Below are 23,244 nucleotides of genomic sequence, written 5' to 3'. Positions count from 1 at the left end.
TTCTCCCCCAATGAATATTTTGATATCTGGACATTTTCTTTAGCATGAAAATCTTACCTGTCTTTTCTTTGATTTCACAGAGAACGCTGAAGAGTGCTGGTTTCATTCTGTGACAGTTCAGTCCATGTTTCCTGTTTCAGTATAAGAAAAAATAAAACACTCAAATAAGGTCACTGATAAACATGTCAGACATGAATAAGTTAAACCTGTCAACACCTCACAGCACACACTCTTAGGAGAAAAAAAAAAGTTACCTGACATTAATGTCTATTTTCAGTATTACTCATACTGACATTTTGTTCATATTGTAAATTATGCTTTTGCATCTGCACGGATATACATTTTAACACCAGTTTTGGCTGAAGTGCACCAACTTTTTTTTTTGCAACAACACCACCTCACTCAGGTTCAAACAGGTAGTTTAAATAAAACTCTGATGCTTCCTGTTGTGACAACTTTCTCGTGGGTTAAAGCCTTGTGAAGCTTCAGCCCGGGGTTTATTATTATTATTATTACTATTATTATTATCATCATTATTATTACAGCCAATCCGCTCTACTGTTAACAACACATTGGCAGTTCGGGCAATCAGGGCCAACATCTCAGCAAAGATGCGTCCAGCGATTTGCTGGGAGGGCGAACTTAATAAAACATATAAATCAACCAACTTTGCTTGCGCCTCGTCCAGACTCTGATCGGTTATGGTCATTATCTGATGCAGAATGTCACCGATGTCTTGCTTCCTCCCGTCCCCGTCCGTCCCGTCGTGTCCGTGCGGAGGCGGCAGCGGCATGCCTCCCTGCACCGAGTGGCCGGCCAGACTGACGCCGCCGATGGACTGCATGATCCGGGCTTGATCGTCCATGGTAGCCGCTAAAGAGTCTGTGCACTGAGCCACACAAATTGAAAAACTCATATACGAAATCGGCTAGAGCATGTGCCGTAGAGACTAGATGGATGCAAACGCGCTGGGATTGTTCAGCGAAATAAAGAAGCGTGTTTCTTCAATAACAACAACTACAGCAGGTATATTTTTAGCGTGAAGTAGTCCTCTTGATGCTCGCTTTTTACGCGCGGTCCAAAGTGCCCAAAACGCGCGGCACTGTTGTGTGGGGGGAAAAAGGAAAATAAAAAATACAAAAATCTTTCTTCTTCTTAAAACTTCGTCAAAATTGACGCTCCATCATATCCCCGCTCCAAATCCTCGCACCGATCTGTCTTTTTTTCGCTCTCTCTCTCTGCGATTTAACACCGGTAGCGTAGACAAGAAATGGTCCTTGGTGGTCTCTTCACCAGAATCCCCGGCGCATTTCCTCTTGAAAATGTCCTTATCCACCTTTGCGAAAATTATCCAACGTGGAAACGTGTAAAACAAATAATAATAATCTTACAAATTGCAGGCTAAATCTCAGGTAAATATGCAGAAATGTTCCCTGTATTTAAAAAAAAAATACACAACCGGCAGCACAAGGTGTCCAAATGTTCCTATAAAAAAATATGAAATATAGAAAAAAAGTTGAGATTTTTTTTTTGTTGTTGTTGCGAAAGAGAAAAAAAAAAAGCAACAGCGAGACGATATTAATTAGGATAGTACGTTGTATAAAAGGCGATGCGCAAAAAATATCTTGCCCTGCTGAAATTTATGAGCTCCAGCCTCTGCCTGTGTGTTTTATGTTGTTTGATGGCAGCGCTAGTGAGCGATTGACAGTGTGCCAATGCCACTCACTCAGTGCAGACGTGTCAGAGCAGGGTACAGGGGTAGGAAGGGGAAAAAAATGCAAAGAGGGAAGGAAAAAAAAAAACAAAATACCGAAATGAAAATGCACGCTCCGCCCTGCAGAGGAGGGGTCTACACTCTTGTCACTTCTCGCCCGAACAGCGAAAAACAAAATGTTAAGAGCGAGCACTTAGGATGGTGATTATAATGATGAAAGCACGGCTGAGTCCCCTCTCTTTCGTGCAGCGGCTGCAGGCAGGGTATCCTCTTTCCTCACGCGTGCACGCTGCAGCTACATGCATATTCTCTAGCAGTGATAAAGATTTAGCTACGCAGCACCGCGGGCAAATGCATAATGAGAGTTTTTGCACAGTTTGATGAAGAACTGCATAGCCGCTTGCGAGCCTCGGTTCGAGCCAGGCGACGCAGCAGACATGTTTATACTATTGCAAGGAAAGCTCCCTGGGCCAATCCGAGCGCGGAAGGACGAAGACTGACGAGCCGTCCGTCCTATTGCTGGCAGATGCATGACGCCCAGAACCCTCCCACTTCATCCCTCCATCTTTGAGCCCGCTCCGTGCAGAGGGATTGGGAACTTCTGATTGGTCGTTGCCACGAGTGACATCCATTGCACGAGCGGGCGGCGCTGCTCGGTGCTCCTCCGCAGTTGCTATGGCAGCAGACAAGTTGTTAAGCTGCTGGATGCGAGGCAACAAATATACAGTGCACTCCTCCAGCATGCATCTATATCACGGCGAAAGAAAGAGGGATACCAAGAGGGTGCTTTAAGTTTAGGCCGATTTTCTCATTTTTTTTGGCAGCACAAGAAGTTTAATGGGCATTAAGGCATCTTTGTTTTTACTCTATGGTTTTCGTTTTACTGAACACGAGTTCATGAAGAGTTATTTGCCCAAGAGAAGGTTGGTGCTGCGTGAAGAAGGCCTTTTAAAGCCTAACTTTTTACAGACAATCTTTTGTCTGATTTTGTTTTGTTTTTATCCTACTGGAGCAGCGTAGTGAATTACCCTAAGAATAACAGAATTACAAAGTAATGATGGCTCTATTTTTATTGCACGGTTTGCTCGTGGGATACTAAAAAAAGGGTATCATTTCTCCCAAAGCTAAGCTTTATCATATGAAAAGGGGCTAGTAAAGCACATTTTAACTCCCCCATAAAATTTAAGTTCATCTCTCAAGTCAGGTTTTTTTAAAGAAACAGGAAAAGTGGAAATATGGAAAGTTCTATGAGACACTGTCTGTCTTCAGCTTTATGCAGTTACCGCTTAAAACAAAAAATGCAGAAGATTAAAAACTGAGACAATACCTTAAATTCAGTATTTAGCATGTTTTCTACAAATCCTATTAGATTTGCATTGCAAATGTTGTTTTTCTATTGAGTTTGATTCTAATAGACAAACCTGAAGTGAGTAAAAGTCTTGTAGAATATGATTTAGTCTAAGGGACTAAATGTTGAAGAATTAATTTAAGTGCTTTGGCGGTTTTTGGCAGGGGGTGTTTGAATGTGTCTCTTTATAGTCCTGGTAGTTTTGCTTGTTTTGCATGTGCAGAATGTATACAGACAAGGATGTAAATGCATGTTCAATATATAATGTGTTTTCAAATGTTTTAAGTAGTTTTTAAAGTCAGTACTGCTGGACATTTATAACAATTATCCTATTACCTCTTTTGATTAAGTAAATAAACTGTATATATATATATATATATATATATATATATATATATATATATATATATATATATATATATATATATATATATATATATTCATTAAAATGCAAATCAATAGGTATAAACACGTAAGCTCAAATAAATCAAAGGCTTGTCATTAAAATGCTGTTTGGCAGCATTTCACCTTGAGTGTTTCATATTATTATTTTTGAGCTGCAGAGATGTTACACTTAGGGTTTTTTATTAACTTCTGAGACTTGCTGACAGTGAACACTTAGCCAAAGTAAGAAGGCTGGTAATAATGGTTAACTTTCAGCACTTTCTGTCATTGGCAATTGTTGCCTGAATGCTAATCTGGATGGGGATCCTCCTACTGCGCCGAAGAATGGGAAAACAGATTAAATTATTTTTGCTTTTTCTTGTTAAGAAAAGTACTATTCTCTATAGGTTCCACAAACCAAAATTGCATTTTAAAGAACCTGCAATTAGTGTGAAATTATTCAGTCCAGGTTAGACACATCTGCATGCCACAGTTTTTATGCTTTTGTCAATCTTTGATTACCTTAATGTAAGAAAAACACTGAAAAGGCCCCTTTGTGTTCTCGGTAATATGACATTTCGGAAATCTAAAAAAATTTTAAGCTGTTCACTGTAGCATAAGATATTTCAGGTTTGACCTTAAGGTTGTTTTTAGATTTTGAATAAGAGAAAATTAAATGCAGTGCAGATTCCTCAAAAGCAATGAAATGGTCCCGTTAGTCTAGCACTACTTGAGAATCTCAGATCAGATACCAACATTAGCAGCTCATGGTATACAGCCATGTTTTCTCACTGTGCTTAGACTGTACATCACATAGGGGGCAGCCATTCCCTAACGCAGTCGACATCCTAAAAAGCAACAGCAAAGTTATTTAGGGATCTTCTGAGATATTTGTTCATGATACAGCAAAAGGAAAATATCTAAAAGAAAATATGCACTGTCAAGCATAACAACTGAGTGACGAGATTAATCTTCAATAAAACAAGAAACATTTGCCAGGATGAATTAATTGGAAGCCATGGTACAGTGAGTCATTACTTAAAACAATAGTTTCACATTTGATTGTTTTAACAGCAGGGGGAGGACATCATCCCACTGTTACATTCCTGCATTTCACAAACTAGAGGAGGATGACTCAAATGTGTCTAACAAGAAGGCAAGATGAAACTCAATGTTCATAGTATTTTATTTAATCCTTTAAAAGAAAAACTGAACGATTAGAAAGAAGCAGCAAACTGACAAAGAAATACGGTCTAACCAGAAGCATAAAAATAAGAGCAAAAGGAAACAGATACATTAGAATATATTCAAAAGTATGTTTAATAATAAAAACCTTGGGTTTAGATTGAATCTATTACTAATCATATTCTCAGTCTTTTAAAAAAAAAAAATTCAATAAAGTTATTACAGACTGACTTGGGGTTTTGCGTTCTTCTACTCAACCGTTTGACCTTGAAGTAGGGGTGCAACGCACTCTTTAAGTTTAGTGAACGGGAGTCCCAGGACTACTGCATTTATCATTGAAATACTGGGCTGTCAAGTCACACTGCATACCTGTCAGGAAGGGCTCAAAGGTACAGCTCCGGCTCCTCTCCTCTCTTGCGGTGCGTGATTCTTCATTGCATTGCATAGCAGGCCTATTCACCGTTGTTTTCAGCCATATGTCAACATAATCCATTTCCGTATGTGACAGCTCCTTACAGTAAGACATTGGACATTGGTGGGCGGGGTGGGTGGTTCACAAAACCATGTATAAATAACACTTTCTAAAAGCAGTTTTCCTTTATTGGCGGAAAATAAATACTTCAAAAATCCTGAAAGACTGTTTATTTGACTTCAGTGACACGCAGTTTGACTTTCTGGTCTCCTTCCTGGTTAAATTAGGGGAAAATATTTTTACAACTGAGCACAGCGAGGCGAAGGAATAAGCACCTATGAGTGCACAGACAACACTTTGTCATCATGCTTCTCATTGTGACATCTGAAAAGACCCACAGGTGCTGTAGAAAGTGACTGTGTTGTCATATTTCATTTAGGCATCCTTCTGCAAAGCTGTAATTGCCTAATTAGCTTGTTAATTAGGAGATTAGCATTTACTGATAGAGTGGCTTGCTCTGTTGTGATGAGAGTAATACAGATTAAGTGAGAAGTTATGGGTGCGTGAGTTCACAATTTCTCTGTCCACAAACGGGTCACAAATCATTAAAAGGTTTGTTAAAAAGCTTAGTCTATTACATCTGACGACGGTGCTCGCTTTTCCTTTCAGCTTCCCTGCATCAGAACCACGCTGATGATAGAGAAGGAATGTAGAGGGCAGCCTGTCACACGGATACCTCCCGGCCCCATTGTTGCCTGCATGGTTCCTTGTTGCTTAGGGGCGTTGGAGGAAATGACCAGGCAGACGGTACCGGAGACATTACTAACCTAATTATCAGCAGTCTTTCATCCGCCTTGGTTACTTCCTTTTATTTATATCCTGATATTTGTAGCTGCTATGGATACACCTTGTCTCCGTCACAGCTGCACATGTGAAAAGAGAGAGAAGAAGCGTGGTTGACGAAGGTGGTTGAGTTTGACCCAACATTTAATGGGAACTATTATATAAACGTGGTGCCTTTACTGGTTCAAATATACGAGTCAGGATGAAGAGGAACTAGGACGCTAATTTAATGAGAAGCAAGACGAAGAAGTTCAACAGCATATCTCTTCCACCAAAATAGTGATTTCACTAGTTCTATCGGTGTAGGATACTTCAAGTATGAACTTAAGTTCTCATTATGCAGCTGCATAAATAGATTTACATTAACGTAAATCTATTTTTACGTCAATGTTACATTGACATTGTAACGTGTTCCGATATTTTATGAATTACCTAGATGAGTATGTTTTCTGAATTTGTTTTCTGAATAAGTTTAACCACTTAGGGAGCTCGTCCTGTAACTGGTGAGTTGCCGGTTCGATTCCCTGCTCCGACCGTTCAGTTGTGTCCTTGGTCAGTGGTGCCGGTCAGTGGTGCCGGTTTATGCCCAAGGGCCGCTGTGGCTGTCCTTGGGCAAGACACTTCACCCAAATAGCCTGCTGGAGGTGGTCAGAGGGCCCGGTGGTGCCGATGTATGGTAGCCTCCCTTCTGTCAGTCAGGGCAGCTTTGGCTACTAACATAGCTCACCACCTCCAGCCCATGAATGGGTGAACATTGCATTTTGGAGACGTCGGACTTTAAATAGAGCTATACAAGTAGAAGCCATTTACCATTTATAGAAATTAGCCCATACAGAATGTGTTGCGTTTCTGAACAGATTTAAATTTTAGATGTCAAATCTTTATCTTCAAATAAATTAGTAACTTTGGGATTCCTGTAAGACTGATGGAAATTCCACAATTAAGTACCAATAAAAAAACTATACCATTATACCAAAGTTATGTTGGAATAGCTTAAAACACTTTTCAGTGTAATAATGTTGTCAAAATGAAGTTCTATGACATATAAAATGTACTGTATGTGCATCACCTGCTATACAAGCCTCTTACACATCATCGCTGTGGGGTTAAAAACCCTCGATTTGATAGGTTTTTGTTTGCTTGTGAAATCAATCTGTGGTTTCATCAACGAATAACTATGGAAAAGTATTTTAAAAATGGGACTTTGGCCAAACCCTATAAACTTACATCTAGAACAAAGATGCTGTATTATTTCCTGAGAAGTTCAGTTTGTGGAGATACAAGGTTTGTGTCCGACAACCACGACATATTGTTTGTGCATCAGGATGAATATTCTAACTCTTCTGCAACTGTGCAGAGAGTAAGTTGGTTTGTGTTGTGCTGCCGTCATCTCTTTTGGTCTTTTTCCGTGCCGTAACGTAAACCGTACCATTAAAGCTGTCTCCGTAGAAAATCAACATTTCAAAAAGATTTTTATTCCGAGCGCATTATGAGAGGAATCTGTGCCTTTAGTAAGTCAAGACAGATGTAGGAGATCAGTGGCAGGCAGTAATCAGGAGCGGAAGGTGAGAGGTACACAGCTATACTGCTCACCGCGATCAATCATACTATACTTGTCCTCCCTCGACTCTCTGGCTGTTACTGTCTCCAGTGAATACGCTTCTCTCTTTGCTTAAAATTATTACACAGGCCATAAACCCAGAGAGGTGAGTGTCCTGCTAATGTGGGTACATGTAGTGGTTGCAGTAACCTTTAAGAGTGGCCGACGGCCGGCGGTGGCTTGGACACGGGCCATATATTCTGGTCAATACCAGAGCCATGGATTGACTTGAGGAGGCATTTTAAGGCCTCACATTTTAATTGACATTGAGGCTGCAGCTGAAATTGATTCTCAAGAGCGGAATACAATCAGAGCTTGATTGCTGTGCTCTCATTGCAAAATTCTAATCAATTTGAAGGCTTTCTGAAACTTTTAATTTGCCAAAATGCTGGAAGAGGATGGCGGGGGAAAGAGATGGCTTCCCTTTGCCCTCCTGACACTGACGTGGATCTCCTTATATAAAGTGAGCCAATTAAATATCTTCGAGGAATATAATCTGGTGTGTTGCTCAATTTAAACAGTTTAATTTCACTTTCGTCCAGCAGTCATTTCATTTTGTGAAACTGTATGGAGAACAATGTGTCGCTTCCTCCAGCTCTAAATTCTTCATCTAGCCTCAGTTCACTCAACAACACCATTTTGTTTATTATTTATCTCCTTCTGTAATTAATTATTAAGATTAAAGCATCAACTTTTAAAAATTTCATTCCTTGAACACCAGTTTGTCTGGTAATGAAGAGAAAATCTCCGAAGAGGTCAGACCAGAGCGTGTCTAAATCACTGCGGCCAGTCTGCCCTCAACTCAGCTTGAGTATTGACAATATGCCAGCTATGACACCATAACTCAACCCACTGCGATGGTCATTTGATAAATGGTATCATAAATTGTTGACAAAACAATTTGTGATGTATTATGTTACAGATGGGTTGTACTGCTTATCAAATCTTGTAATCTGGCAGGACTTGCCATTCATCAGCATAATGCAAGTGGTAGCTGTAGCTAGTGATGACTTTGTTGCTTTGTCAACACACAGTTCAAATGTAATGTTGCAGGAAGCAAGGAGAGCAGCTATTATCAGTGTCTGTTTTTTAGAGGGACTCTCATAGAGGTGTGGCATCTTTGCTGCTTTTTAGCTGAGGAAAAGTGGATGGATGGATGGATGGATGGATGGATGGATGGATGGATGGATGGATGGATGGATGGATGGATGGATGGATGGATGGATGGATGGATGGATGGATGGATGGATGGTCTGAAAGTAAAATTTTGGTACATTTCCTTCAAAGGGATTGACTGATACCATAGTTTAGCCTTGGCTAATACTTTGCCCTGTACCTGATTAAACATAAATATGTAAGATCTTATTATGCTCAAACATAGAGGGTCAAATGATGTATAAGTGTATTTTAAATCAATGTTTAAAACTTATTTATTTAGAGTTGCCTTTCATTGTTAGTGTTGAAGTTTGTAGTCCAACTTGTCTCATGTCTTAAACCTGCTGCAACTATTCCACTGCAATTTACTTTCCTCTGTAATGTTTTTTTTTTCTTATGTTCTGTTCATGTACAGCACTGTGAATTGTCTTGATACGGAAATGTGCTATACAAATAAATTTGCCTTGTATTTAAATGTAAACTATTCTTTACGACTGGATACGTATGTTTCTCTCCAGCTGAATAATTTGTCTTCGTCGTGAGCGAAGGGCAAAATATTGTCACTTCTATCACTCTGCCGACTGATAATTTCCCTGGCTGTTTCCTAGATCATGTTTCATATTGATACAAGCATATGTTTATTTTAAACAACCACAGTCGTCAATGTAAACAACCGTCTGGTAAAAATGTGATTGAATGTTTGCTATATTGTGGTCCAATGAAACAGTGTGTAACTTTCACAATGGAGTTCTTCTAAGTATCATTATTCCCCAGGAGCCAATAATTGTTTTTTTGCTAAATGAAGATGTTAAGAGACTTATCCAGGGGTTGTAAATTATTAATATCTCATAACCTCTCAAAAGAACCCCACTTTAAAAAAATGTAATTATAATTTTAATGCAAAGAAAAAGAGGCGGCATCAGCGAAATAATGGTTACATGTTTTGCTTTTGTCCCACATACAACACATAATATACCCCATCTTAAAAAGATGATTAAAAATAACAGATACTGGCGTTGTGTGGAACAGCCAGCTTCAGGGCGAGGTCTCAGCACTCTATACTCCATTTTCCCTTTCTAAAGCTGAGCTTCTCCCTCTTAATACTATCTTTGTCACATGATTGTTAATTCTGAGAATGAAGCCTGGGAAGAAGAATATCTAGTACTGTATTTTGTGTATGTTTGTTTAAATAATAATGAACTATACACGTGTGCTTTCTGTAAGATTAATTCAAAGGCACTTTATATATCATTTGCCACCAATAAGTACATTGAAATCAAAAATAAAGTTTCTATTGCATTGCTTTAAATTTTGCTGACTTTCAGAAAACCTCATATCCAAAATATATTGTGGACTCAACAAACTACTCTAACATTTACGTGCCCAAATAAGTGACCAAAGTGCTTCAATGGAAACAAAACTTTTGATTGATAGAACTTTATCAAACACCTTATGCATACAGTTGTCAGAGGTCTATGCCACTTAAATGTGAATACATTTGAAATTTGCAAAAAAATAATAATAATAATTAAACCGCTGTTGCTTTCAATGTCTAAAGTTAAAGCTTTCCTAATGGATAAAGCATATGGGGTGGATCATGCACAGTTACTGGACCACAAGTCAAAAATAATGTGCATTCACTGCTGTCATATGTCTTGTGAAGCTGGGGTTGATGCAGAAATGATTGGCTCTCATTAAAGCCAACATCAAAACATTTTCTTTGCAAAATTTCCCCTGATTGTTGTCCAGCTTTTAATGCAGAATTAAATCTGTGTGCACTTCTGAGAGATGATGAAGACGAGGAAACAGCATACATAGAAATGTAATTTTCCTTTGAAAATCAGAGCAACTTACATCAACAGCAAGGATATGGTCACAAAATCTATGAGCTGGTACTGATTTTAAACATACAAATATATTATCCAAAACAATAAAAACAACATATCTTACAAAAAATATGAATTTGGCTTTAGGCACACTGATAAAGCAAATAGTTGGAATTTACAAATTTTGCTCACAGTGTTTTGACTGTTAATTGTTTTAATCAGCATCTTTGATTAGAAACTGAACACCTTAAACAACTAAATTCTAACCCATTTATAAAATGTACTTAGAGGAATAGTTGGTAATTCTGTTCAGAAACACTTTTTGCTATACTGGGTAAAATGGTCCTTCCATCTTGATAGTCGTCAGAGCATTATGTATATTCAGAAAAAGGAATCTGACCTCTGTGAAAGCTGCAAACTCTGACCAATTCATCAGGTCTAAATGGAAAGAATCAGTGAGATGCCTTCATGCCTCGTCCTGCCCATTACATGCCGTCCTCTCTGCCTCGCGTTTCGAGGGTAATCGCCCTATTGGTTGTCCCACATGGCAATCATTCAGACATAATGTAACACCAAGGTGCGTTTACATTTCTTGTTAGTTTCCACTTGCTGGCTGCGCATCTGCACTTCTAGTGTTTACTGTTTATGTATCTGGTTAGCTTAGCAGTTAGCTTCGGTGTTAGCCGTTCATTGTAGCTCTGCTGCTCTCACCGTATACTATGAAAATAGCAGAGAGTCCCAAGAAGTGACACACATACAAGTTTATGAGAAGAAGTGGAAGGCTTCAGTAGAAAAAATAAGACCAGAATGGACTTGGGAGATTTTTTTTTTGAGGCGATCCCTCTGTGGTGCAAAAGACAAGTGAGGCAGTCTTGCGCATATGCAATTATCCAAAAAGGGACATGGCCATCTCTTACATACATTTACGGAAAATTTGCTGTTTTTGTCACATAAGTGACAAAAACTCCTGGATAGGCGTCAAAACATTTTCAGAAAGAACTGAGCAAAAGTCCATTTGCCTCCCATTTAAGCCTGTCTGCCGATCTGGTTTGTCCTTCCATTTTAAAAAGAAGCAAAAAATAAGAACCACAGCTAAGTGGACTGTTCATAACGGTGGTGTTAATGTTAAGAAGCTCTGCTTGCCAGCAAGTTTGACTATAGCCTTAGCTCTGTTGCTAAACTAAAAAAAGGCAAAAATGCTACTGAAATACTAATAAACAAGATGAAATGTAAATACTGTCCCTGGCAACCTCAGCTAAGGTGTGTCAGTTATTGCAAGTTTGACTTTAGCATTAGCGCTGTCATTTACCTAGATAAACATACAAAGTTAAATCTTTGCTCCAAAAACTTTTTTTTTCCTAATTCTGATTTGAAGTTATATCAGTCTTACTTTTCTCTGCTGAACCCAGAAAATGAGACCCACTGACCAACATCTTCGGTAAGGGTAGGATTTGTTAGTAAAATGATGTAGCTGATGTTTTTGGAATTTAATAATTTAATGATTAAAATTAAAATGTTATGTTTAATAACATAACATTTAGAACATTTTACCTGGTTAAAATTTAAAGATTTTAAAATGAACATTTTATATTATATACTCTTCAAACATTGTTTTGTAGAGAATTATGCAATCATAAAATTAGCAAAGGACAAAACATTTTAACATGACTGAACAATTAAGAAGCACTTATCATAAAGAAGCAAATATCTCTATGATAAAACTCCTTTAAAATAAACTTTAAACTTCCACTTTTTTCTATTTTCCAGGCTGGCACACATGCCACGATTTAAGGTAGTTATTTTTATCTTTTCCGAACACTTTTTTTCCCCCTTTCTTCCTCACGAAAACATGCCAGATAGGAGATAATCCTATTATACCAAGCAACTCAACAGTGAGTTCATTTGTGAAGGGTTACTGACAAGCTGTGTTATCGCTGTGACCACTAGCTGTCTTTTTTTTTCTCTTAAGTGTACTGTGTGGTGAGAACATTTAAAAGACAAACGAAAACAGCAGTCAGACCGGTTTGCGTAATTAGGAGGCACTATAAAAAAAAAATGCTAAAAGCAAAATGTCTTTATTTTTAGCTTCAATGAAGTCACAAGATTACACGTTAATATTGTCAGTTTTCTTCAAACATGTCCAGGTGACTGTGTGAAGCACAGTACGGTATCTGTGAAGCGCATCGCTGTATAGCAGGCGCTACAGCCAATTTTCATCAGAAATATTTGATCTTAGAAGACAGTGCTGAATGGGAGCCTCATTCTCTTGATCAAGAGGCAGCACTGCACCTTTTCATCATCCTGTTCTTTGCTGGAAGTTGCCTGTCCATCCTCTTCTTGACAGTGGCTGGCTTGGAGTGACCCGCCGGCTTCAAAGAAATATTGAAGTTCTGCAAACAATCTGTCGTGCGCGATAACCAGCCACCGTATGAATACATCTGCCCACAAACCTCTTCATGATGGCTTGTTGTGGACGTGACGGAGCCCGCTTGTTGTTATCGGAGTGTTTTTAGCGTGGTGAGACGATTCCGTGCACCGACGTTTTGTGGTTTGCTGTGAAAATAAGGATTGAATGACCCACTGGTTTATGACATTTAGTATCTCATGGAGGAGGCAACAGGATTTATGAAATGGGTCACACACACGCACACCAGTCTTAGCAAAGCCTCGAGTTAAAGCCATATGACCTTAAGAGAGACGAAAACGTATCACTAGAAAATGCTAATGCGGTTCGCTTGGTGCACATTAATTCTGTGCATGAACAAGACGCATATTTCATTTCAGCAAAAATAAAAATGTAGCTTTAGACTGATGAGTTCTTTCATAAATCTTAAAAAAAAGCTCCTTAGCAATTAGTAATTTCCTAATTGATGACATCATAGAGTTATTTTTCTCGTGAAGACATTGGAATTGAAGAAAACTGCTGATTTGGAAAGTTTTCACAATCGGTCCGAGTGCAATTAAACTAAGTAAGTATTTTATGTGCCAGCAGCAGTTAAAAAAAAAATGGAGGATATGACATAAAAGCGCCTAATTTGTAAAGTTTGGTTAATTTAAAGCATTTTATTTTTTGGTTTTCTAACCGATCCACAGCTGTGACTCCGCTGAAAAGTGGGCCGAGCTGAAATCTCAAGGTTAATGCTCCTCTGGAGAATTTCCTTCTGGCCTTCAGTGTAGATCACTGCAATTAGGCTTTTCACTTGTGAATTTAAACAGTTTGAAATGAGGGGGTCAGCTTTCATTATTTGACCCTACGGCCTCAAACAGAAAGATAGCAACGAGGTCAGACGTGTCTTGTTGGAGGACCGGGATCGCCGTGAACTCTGAGCTGTGATTAATTCTCTGTGTCTGTATTGAGTTTGGACTCTTTCTCTTTTAAAACGTCTCCCCAGTTCTGGCACTTCAGTTCAGCTTTTTTTCCGTGGTTGCTGATGTGTGTAACTTAAACTCAAAGAAATTATTTATGCGTCGTCCTTTAAGCAATGCAAGTTTGGAGCTGTGCTGTTCGTGTACATACCATCGACATGCACCTCGTGAAAGTGATCCTCCGTAAATTCAAAGGAAACAGCCGTTCATTTGCGAGCAGAAAGAGTAGAAAACATTTTTAATTTGATGTCATATACGTAACTACGTCTCACACTGCATTGGGTGATGTAAGCTCATAGGATATAAAAAAAGATTAAAAAACACACACACACACACACATATATATATATATATATATATATACATATATATATATATATATATATATATATATATATATAATCCACTCTGATTGTAGTTACAAGGATAGAAAGACTCACAATAGGCTGCAATGACAAGACATTTGGAATAAACACCATTTACAAGACCTCACACATAACTCTCTCATGTTGTTTAGGATTTATTTCTAGTTTTTGTGTTTAAATTTACCCGAAAAGGCAGATAAATAAAAAAGTTAGTTGTCTGAAACTAACCAAATGTAGAGATAATTTAAAAGAGAGTGCTTTTCTCAAAGGTGTGCTCCTATAACATCATTTTTTTTCTTTCCTTTTTAGGGGGGTTTAAATGTGCAGATCATAATGCCTCTTTGTTTTTGAATAATTAAGTTTTCTGATTGAAGCTCAGCTTGCAGTCAGCTGCTTTTCAAACGTAGCTTATCATTTTAGGTTTCAAAATGTTGCAACTTTGAAATGTTTTTATTTATTACATTTTTAAAAGTGTGGCTCTGCAAGTTATTATCAGTAATAGTCCACTTACCTGTAGTGAAAACAGGTCATATCACCGGGAGCTTGATGGAAAACTAAATAAATCCTGGTGGAAGGCATCAGATTCAACTGTTCTGTCAAGGCTTTCCACGAGTTTCACGTTTGTGGGAATGTTTGACCATTTTTTCTGAAGAGCATTAGTGGGCAGTTCTTATAACTTTAAACTGTGTTCTCTATTAATTCTTATTTTTAAGAAATTGTTTTTAAAAAATTCAATAAATCCTGTAAACCAAAAGCAACAAACATATTTACTAAAAAAAAAAAAAAAAAAAAAAGACTCCCAAAAAGCCTTCTGGTTTAGTAATTATTTTCTTTGGGTTCAATACTTCAAACAACTCTCCTGTTGTCAGATTTTGGTAATAAATAAATAAATGTATTACCTAAGAAAAGCAAAGCTGAACATATTATCGTAAGAAGGCAAACTTGATGCTAATCTTAAGGGTGTAATGTGACAAGCTAATTAAATTAAGTCATCATAATGACTATTACGGGGCCTAACTTTTTCCTTAAATTTATTTTTTCCTATAATGAATTTTTTTATATACAAGTAATTTACAAAAAGAAATCCATCACCCATATAAGAAGTTTAAAAAGAATTATCAAGTCAAAGGGTGCTTGTGAGTACAGGAAACCGCTGCATATTTTCCAGACAAATTATAAGACAGAGCAGCTGAGGACTTCAACAGAATGTTAGAAAAACTGATTAATGACGACAACTTTAATAAGACTTACTTCTGTTGCAATTAACCACAGACCCCTGTGTTTCTGCTGATGCTCTGGGAAAGTGGCGCACATTGAAATTCAGCGCGTTTGAAGGCGGCTGTGGAGCTGCAGACGGAGGAGCATTGCATGTGTGTGAGCAGAGATAGGACAAATACTTCTGTTGACTGGGAACAGTTTTTGTCCTTTCGTTGTATTGCAACATATCTTTCATTAAGGTTTAGGCGTTAGATTAAACTAGAACCAGTATCCAATAGTAATTAACTTGAGTATATCGGGAGGCCATTATTCACATTAAAGTAACCTTTTAATAGCGGAGCCTTTAACTCCACTGCAGGTAATGACTTTAAAGAGTGCTTATTAAAAGAGAAATGGTAATGAGCTTTAATAAAGCAGAACAACTTTGAAATGAAGAGCACTTTTCAATAGAAAAGGATGAAGGGATTGGACCTGTGATTCCATTAACGAGACTAATGATTCCTTATCAGCCCTCTTACGTGTACATGGAGTTAGCATTAACAGTGATTGAGGACGGGTTTCAGTAAAAAGATGGGCCCTTTCATTGCCCTTTAAAAGATCAGATAAGAGAAAAAGAACCCGAGTAATTTAAATCATTGAGAATTGATAACACAAGTCCTACGACCTCAAACCCGGGCAACTAGAGCCTGAATCTCCTTTACCGCTTATGGAGTGTAACAATACAGTACATTTGTGATTATAATATGAATTTGTCTAATTATGTGTGAGAATGAACTGAACGGAGGGAAATAGATTGAGCGATACTTGTGTCAAAGTTGGCGCCGGAAATTTAAGCAAATTCTTGACACTTTTTTAAAAGTCATTCACTCTGCTGTTTTAAAATGTGATAACTTTATTTAGAATAGTTCATTATTTATATATATATATTTAATGCGGTGAACAGGCTCTTGACTGATACCAATTACCAGCTTTTTATGTGAGGTATGAGCAGCTCAGTCCATTTTTAGGGACTATAACTTCTTAGCTGAGGGGGAATATTTGATGCAGGTTCTTTGACAGAGGTAATAGTTTTGAATTTAGCAGAATTTAGAGGAAACACAACATGATCCCCACGTATCAACCAAGTCATTAGCCCCTAAGCTTTTTGCTTTTGCTTTAATGCGTTTAGTAGATAGGAGCAGAAAATCTAGTTTTTCAGCATTCAACCTGACGATCAGTGATCAAAGCCAATCAAGGCAAGACTGGCCGCTTCAGATCCCTAGCTGATCAATTAGTGCATCCCCGGTTCTTAAACATGCATCTTATATAGAGAAGGAAAAAGGTTTGAAGGTGGAGAAGACAAAGCATTAAAGAAATGCAGGCACGGATGGAAGTGAAATAATTAAATCAGTCTTGGGCGAGCAGCTGGAGCAGGACTCCAGCTGACAGCAGCACCTGGGTGTGCAGCCCAGGCTGCCTGGGGCTGCCCCCTCCCCTGTATCTTTTCAAAGCTCCGTAACATCCCCCGTACCTACCCCCCCATACCCAGACGCTGCTGGAGCTCTGGCGGGTGCCCCCACCCCGAGTCTTCATGGTTTTTTTTTTGGGTTTTTTTGACAGAGGTGGCATCGTCAAAGTGCTGCTTACAGACTAGTTACAGCGATGATTGGTGGAACGCAACGTTTTCATTCAATTAATCACCGACATAACGACATGAAGTCCATCATTAAAAATATTCTTGTTGAACTGCTGCTTGCCATACAGATTATGGTATAACAAAAGAGAAATCGATTGTTTTAGTTTTTTTTTAAATACAGGCGACAAAAAAAGATGTTGGCCTGCTCGCAGCATTTTAGCCCTGTCAGTCAGCCGGGTGTATCAGCATCTCGCTGTAAATGGCGTCGCTGTTAGTCTGTGTTCGTACATCACGTTGCTTTCTTTAAACAGGAGCCAAACATATATGTCTAAATGAATGACTGCACTGTTCCCAAACAAATGCTTCCTTTCGTCCATGTTCTTCCTCATCTCAACATGTTTTAATTAGTAGTGAAAAATGAGTTCATTTGGAAGACAAATGATGGGAGTTGTGTCTGTGTTTGGTTAGTGTGGCTGAGGGTGGGATTTGTTTTTTTTCTACCTCGTTTATAAAAGGAGATGATACACTTTGTACAGCTTAGGAAGCTGTACAAAGCAATGACAATGATTTAAAACTCTTTTTTTTTTCAAATGAAAAAAAGGATTAAAACTATTCCAACCGCCAAATTTAAAATGAGGATAAAAAAAATACACTTTCGAACAATCAAAGGCAAACTCTGACAGTTTTGTACAAGAACCTACACAATGTGCAGTACTCCCCGTTTCTAGGCTCCTTCTAGCATACTGGATACCAACTTGAGTTATAGTCTCAAACATCCAGCGCCTCGCAACATTTTTCCTGCTCCTTGTTGAGTTATAGCCACTGACATCAAAGTATTTCGTTTGGATTTAATGGGATAGCCCAACATAAAGTAGTGCTTCCTTTTCAAGTGGAAAGAATAGGACACATGGTTAGCAGTTATGTTCTCGAATAAGTACATCTAAAATCTAAAAACTGTAGCATACATTTTGTATTCGGCCCCCCTTTCCTCTGAAACCCCACAAGCAAAATCCAGTCTTGCTTTCAGATGCTGACCGATTAAAAAAAATCAGATAACATAACAAAATTGCAATAGTAAAATAGTTAAATTCTGTTAGTTTGCCATTAGTGAACAAACAGTATCATGTAGGCCAAGGAACACAGCAGACAGGTCAGATAAAGTTGTGTAGATGTTTAAAGCAGTATAACAATGTCCCAACCTTTGAACACCTCACAGTGAAGTAGCAGCAGTAGTTTGCCACCAGACATGTATGCATAAAAGCAGAAAAAAAAAGAGCTAAACTTTTTTTTTATTATTATTATTGGCTACATGCAATGCATCGCTCTGAACACACCACTTCCACAGTAGAACATTGTGGTGGCAGTATCATGCTGTGGGAAGGCCTTTCTGCATCTCACTAAGATATACCTATTCAGCAAAGAAAATTGGGCAGAAATTTCAGATTCTAGTTGTGCAAAGCTGGTGGAGAGACAACCCAAAAAGACAATAAAAGGAATAAAATAAATAGTCCTACAAGCTGCTGACCTAGATACTCTGCCTCATCACAGCTTATAGTACCAAAGCTATCACAGCACACATCATGGCAAACCTACCCAAATCCAAACTTTTCGCCCATATGCGACCCATATCCGTCTTTCTCTTGGCAGTATGAAAGGCCCAGTTCGGATGTTTTCACCCCCAAAAATATCCGATGTGTGCAACTTGCAGATATGGTACTAATTCGAATACGTATTAGATATTTTTCAAAGCGTCCACCGTCTGAACGGTCATTTCGCATCTTATCCGTCTCTCACGTCTCCTGGCTCCAACTACCCAACCGCACACAGCATTAGCCGTTAGCGCTCCATAAAATGTATAATTGTTAATAGCTGTGCTGCTTTTTTTCTTACGGTGCGCTGCTGTGGGACGTCTCCTCTGGTTAGCTGCACATGTGGTTCGCTTTGTGGTCTTGAACCGTTCAGACAGAAGTATGATGCCGGTTGCATTTAATAGTAATATGAACCGCCACCTCAAAAAAAATCCGATCTCAGCAAAAAATCGGAATTGAGCATCAAGATCTGCAGTGTGAATGTAGACTTTGATATCTAACATACTTAAGAAACTAAGGAAGTGATTTCATGAAAGGTGTAAAACCTAAGTAGGGAAAGAATATATATACATGCCCCACTGTGTTAAAAAATATGTACAATTGTCCTTCTATTTCACAACATCATGCACTTGGTTTTGGCATATCACATAAAATCCAGATTCAAAGACATTAAGTGCTTGGTGGAAACAACAAATTGTCAAAAAAAAACTGTTAATGGGCATGAATACTTCTGGAAGGCTCTGTATTTAGCATTTTACCTATAAAGTTTTCCCGTTTCATCTTTATTTCCCTCACTAGCCACACTCGTCCTCAAGAAATTACACATATCATCAATAAATATTTATTCAGTGTTTGTGGTGAGCAATGGGTGTGAACTCAGGTGTAATTTGGTTTCAGTCTATCAAGATTAATTTTGTCAGGAACATGATGAATGCGATGCGGGGCAACGCTCCGATGCATCAGTGTCATTCCAGATGAGATTTTTCACAGGAGTTGAGAGTTTCTAAGATTAAGTGCAGTATTAGTCAATGTTTTTGGGATAAGGCTTCACACTAATTTAGTGAAGAGCAACAACCTGCAGAGGAGGCTCCATTAGCAATGACAATGAACTACGGCTCTGGAGGGGAAAATCTGATTAACGCCGCTTGCTGGAATTGTGAAGTCGTTTCGGTGGTTGGGCGATAATTCCACATTCGCAGGGGATGCCAGTTCATAAAGTGCTTTTGTCCGTGTCAAAGTCTTATTTTGCTGCAGCATTGTCATATTTCACAAGAGCTGGGAGGAGTGTAAATTTACAGGTGTGTCAAGAGACATAAAACAACAACTCAAAAACAATGGATCACAAACAATTTTAAACAAAGCCGATGTTAACTATAAAGTGAGCGCATGTGGGGAATATCTGTCCTCAATTCTTGAGGGGGGGGGGGAGGCTTCCTGCTGTTTTAGCATTATCCTTAAAGCAGGATCAACCTCTTTCTACTAAATATTTTGTTATCATTCCTTTTTTGTCTCAGGGAAATTCTCTATTGAGATCAAATGTCCTGAATATATACCAGTGACAAGCAGCTGTCAACACTGATTTCCATTTCTCCCAGAAATACGATGCTGAAATCCTCTCCAGGCAGATAAGTATCTTTACACATGACTGCCAGATTTGATTGCCTTCTGTACAGGAGGTTGTATTGGAGTCTCTCACAATGCTCGCCACACTACATTGTATTCGTCTTCTGTTATGCTATACTGTGCCCCTTGCCGAGCCCTCATCTAAATAAGAATATTTCTTCCATGCTTGGCTGTTCATAGAGGGATTGGTGAGCAGCGGGGCTGAGATGTTGGACTTGGGGGGTGGGGTGGGGTGGGGGGTGCTTGTTGGGAGGCTGGGGTTCGTGGGCTTCGACTCTCTGCTCGCTGTAATGGAACATGTGACCTTACCAAACCAAAGATGTCAGTTTAAATTGCCTCAATACATGATTTTTGTGAAGTACTGTGCTGGTAAGATTTCTATTTTACCCCCCAATGTGGGAAGCATCAAAATAAAAGTCTGTTAGGAGAATAAAATGGAATATGCATGTGTAAAGTCTAACGTTGCATTAATACATTAAACTATGTAAGGATACATAAATATTAAATACATAATCTATCTGAAGGATTCCTTCCTTTACTTCCCATTGAGAGATTATTATCACAAATTAAAATAAGAAAAGAGTCAAATTATGAATTACTTAGCGTAGCTAAAATTATTAAACTTTCAGGGGTACTTAACAATACTGAGAAATCCCTTTCTCACTTTCTCACTCAAAACAACTTGTCAATGTCAAATAGTCAATGATCGTAACAAACAGGCTGTGGACCAAAAAGTGTTTTTAAAAGTTTATTCAAACAAGAAAATGCTGGTTAAAGTCAGTGCACCTCCGCAGGAACAAGCAGGTAGCAGCTTGCCAGTGGATACAGCAGGGCTAAGTGTAGCGGTGTCTTGACAGATGAGAAACGGACAGTTCAGGTTCTAAGGGACAGGCAAGGGTTGTAGCAAAAGTCAGCAAACAAATCCCGACATTTAGGCAAGGCTTGTAGGTCGGAGGACAGGTCTTGGTCCAAATATCAGGAGGTCAGTTGAAGTAAAAAAAAAGGAGACATAACCAAGGTCAAAACAAGGAGATCAGACATGGAAAGAAACACTGGAAATTTACCAGCAGGAGCTTTCACTAATCTGGCAAAGATCTGTAGGCAGGGGAGTGTTTAAATAGAGCAGATAACTGTCATGATGTGGTTTGTCTGCTGTCCACATCCTGCCACTCTTCCAGACCTCAGTTGTTCCTGATCAGCGCTTCTGTCTTCTGGACCACAACTTAGACTCTTCCTAAATGCAGGATGACCTTCCAGTGGTCATCCTTTAAATGTTGTTTAAAGTGATTCCTTATAATCCCTTTAAACAACATTGTATAGACATATTTATTCATCTGCTGACTTCTTCTTATTAAGATTGGGGTACTGGGTAAAAGGCCCAAAAGACGAACCTAGACATCCCACTCTCCAGCTCACTCTAGGGCGTCCCATGGCGTTTCCTGACCAGGGGTCATCCTATTCAAAGGACTTCGATCACCACGGGGGGCTTCTTTCAAAGCAGTCGAACAGTGGCTCTACTCCCAGAGAACCTCCCCCCACCCCAAAAAAAAGTTTTTACAGAGATCCCCACGTCAGTCACCATACAGAGGAAACTCATACAGACAGGTGAAGCTTTGCTTTCTGGTTCAGCTCTTTCTGAACCAGACCTGAGCATCTCCCACATTACTGCAGACAAAGCACCAATCCATCTATCCGTCTCCCGCTCCATCGTACCATCAGTCGTGAACAAGACATCTAGATTTCTAAACTCCGTCGCTTGAGGCAAAGACTGACCCCCAACTCTGATCTGTTCTGTTCCTTACACACATCACAAAAATATGATGTCTTAGCCGTCCCCGATTTTCCTGCAATTTGAGGTTAATTGTAAGACTTCATTAAGTTTCTACACTTTTTTGGACTCCAAATTAAAGTATAAGAAAATATGAATAGGCTAAATTATCCTTATTTACTTGTTATGAATAAAATTTGAGAATGCAATGTGTTCTTTACAGAGATCAGGGTAGGTATGCCATCATATGAGCTGTGATAGCTTTAGTACTATAAGCTGTGATGAGGTACACTAGGTTTGATGGTTTCTGCTTCACACGGGGCAATAATAAATTTGGAGCTATGGGGGTCTGACATTGTCTGCGCTCAGTATAATTAAGCGGTGCATTAGAAAGAAGCCTGGAATAAAACATGAGTATGTAAATGCAGCCCGGAGCTGATGTTCTAGTGATTATTACAATGCAGATAAAGCATTTCTCACAACTGCCTGTGTCTACTGAAGCCTCCAAAAACATCTGGACCTTTTAATTGAAAAATGGCATGGTGTTTTGCTGTGCTGTTCTGTGAAGGCAACAATTAAGACAAAATTTTAATTGATAAGAATTGCATTGCTTCATTATTTAGTGTTTCAGTCAAGAAAATTGATTTATCAATTATTTACAGGTCACAAAACAGAGGCCATGCATTCCAGGTTTTTATTGCATCATCATCTCAGGACATACCGTAATGAGCTGACACAGTCTCTAGAGTTCAAATGAATGAAATATTTCAGTCTTGGGTATTACAGCCGAAATGTAACATAATGCTCGAAGTATATATGCCAGACAAAAAAAAAAAAGTAATGTTTAATTATTTACATGCTATTGTTTAAATGTGGCATGACTGTTTTTAAAAATAAGATAAACAGTGACACAATCGTTTGTATTCCTGCTGGTTTGAATGACCTTATCTTGCCAGCTGGGTAGGACATTTGTGCCTGATCAAAGACTTTTCTTTGTCTTGCCAAATGCTTCGGATTATCATTCTGTTGATAGGTCTAATGGCGACCTATTGTAAGTTTACCAATAAGTCCACCGAAGTTTTATGTAACATATCCTGGGCGGGGCAGCGTAAAGCATAGGAGCAGGTGCCTCAAATTATGGAGGCCATAAGTTCTCAAAGCAGCAATCCAGGGTTTGGCTTCTGAACTCATGACAGGACCTTTGTTGTATGTTCTCTCCACTTCTTCCTCTCC

At 38.8% G+C, this 23,244-nt stretch overlaps 1 protein-coding gene and 1 long non-coding RNA gene across 11 annotated transcripts in view; one reads left to right on the top strand and one right to left on the bottom strand.

Moving 5' to 3' along the window:
- The window catches only part of pbx3b (pre-B-cell leukemia homeobox 3b), a 78,810-nt gene extending 76,660 nt beyond the window's left edge, over positions 1-2,150 (bottom strand). Inside the window, exons 1-2 of one of the 10 annotated variants that reach the window (XM_012866289.3) lie at positions 669-2,150; positions 58-137 (exon numbers count right to left, since the gene is read on the bottom strand). In XM_012866289.3, coding sequence (XP_012721743.1) covers positions 58-137; positions 669-916 — 328 coding nt within the window. In that variant the 5' untranslated portion in view covers positions 917-2,150. The remainder of the gene's footprint in view (positions 1-57; positions 138-668) is intronic. The other 9 variants (XM_012866296.3, XM_012866291.3, XM_012866290.3 and 6 more) reach the window with 9 other exon arrangements.
- LOC118565022 overlaps positions 1-23,244 on the top strand; it is a 52,786-nt gene that overhangs the window by 3,764 nt on the left and 25,778 nt on the right. The window lies entirely within an intron of this gene.

Source organism: Fundulus heteroclitus, chromosome 12, assembly GCF_011125445.2.
Source record: "Fundulus heteroclitus isolate FHET01 chromosome 12, MU-UCD_Fhet_4.1, whole genome shotgun sequence".
NCBI classification, from domain to species: Eukaryota; Metazoa; Chordata; class Actinopteri; order Cyprinodontiformes; family Fundulidae; genus Fundulus; species Fundulus heteroclitus.
This window is presented reverse-complemented; position numbering and strand designations above follow the sequence as displayed.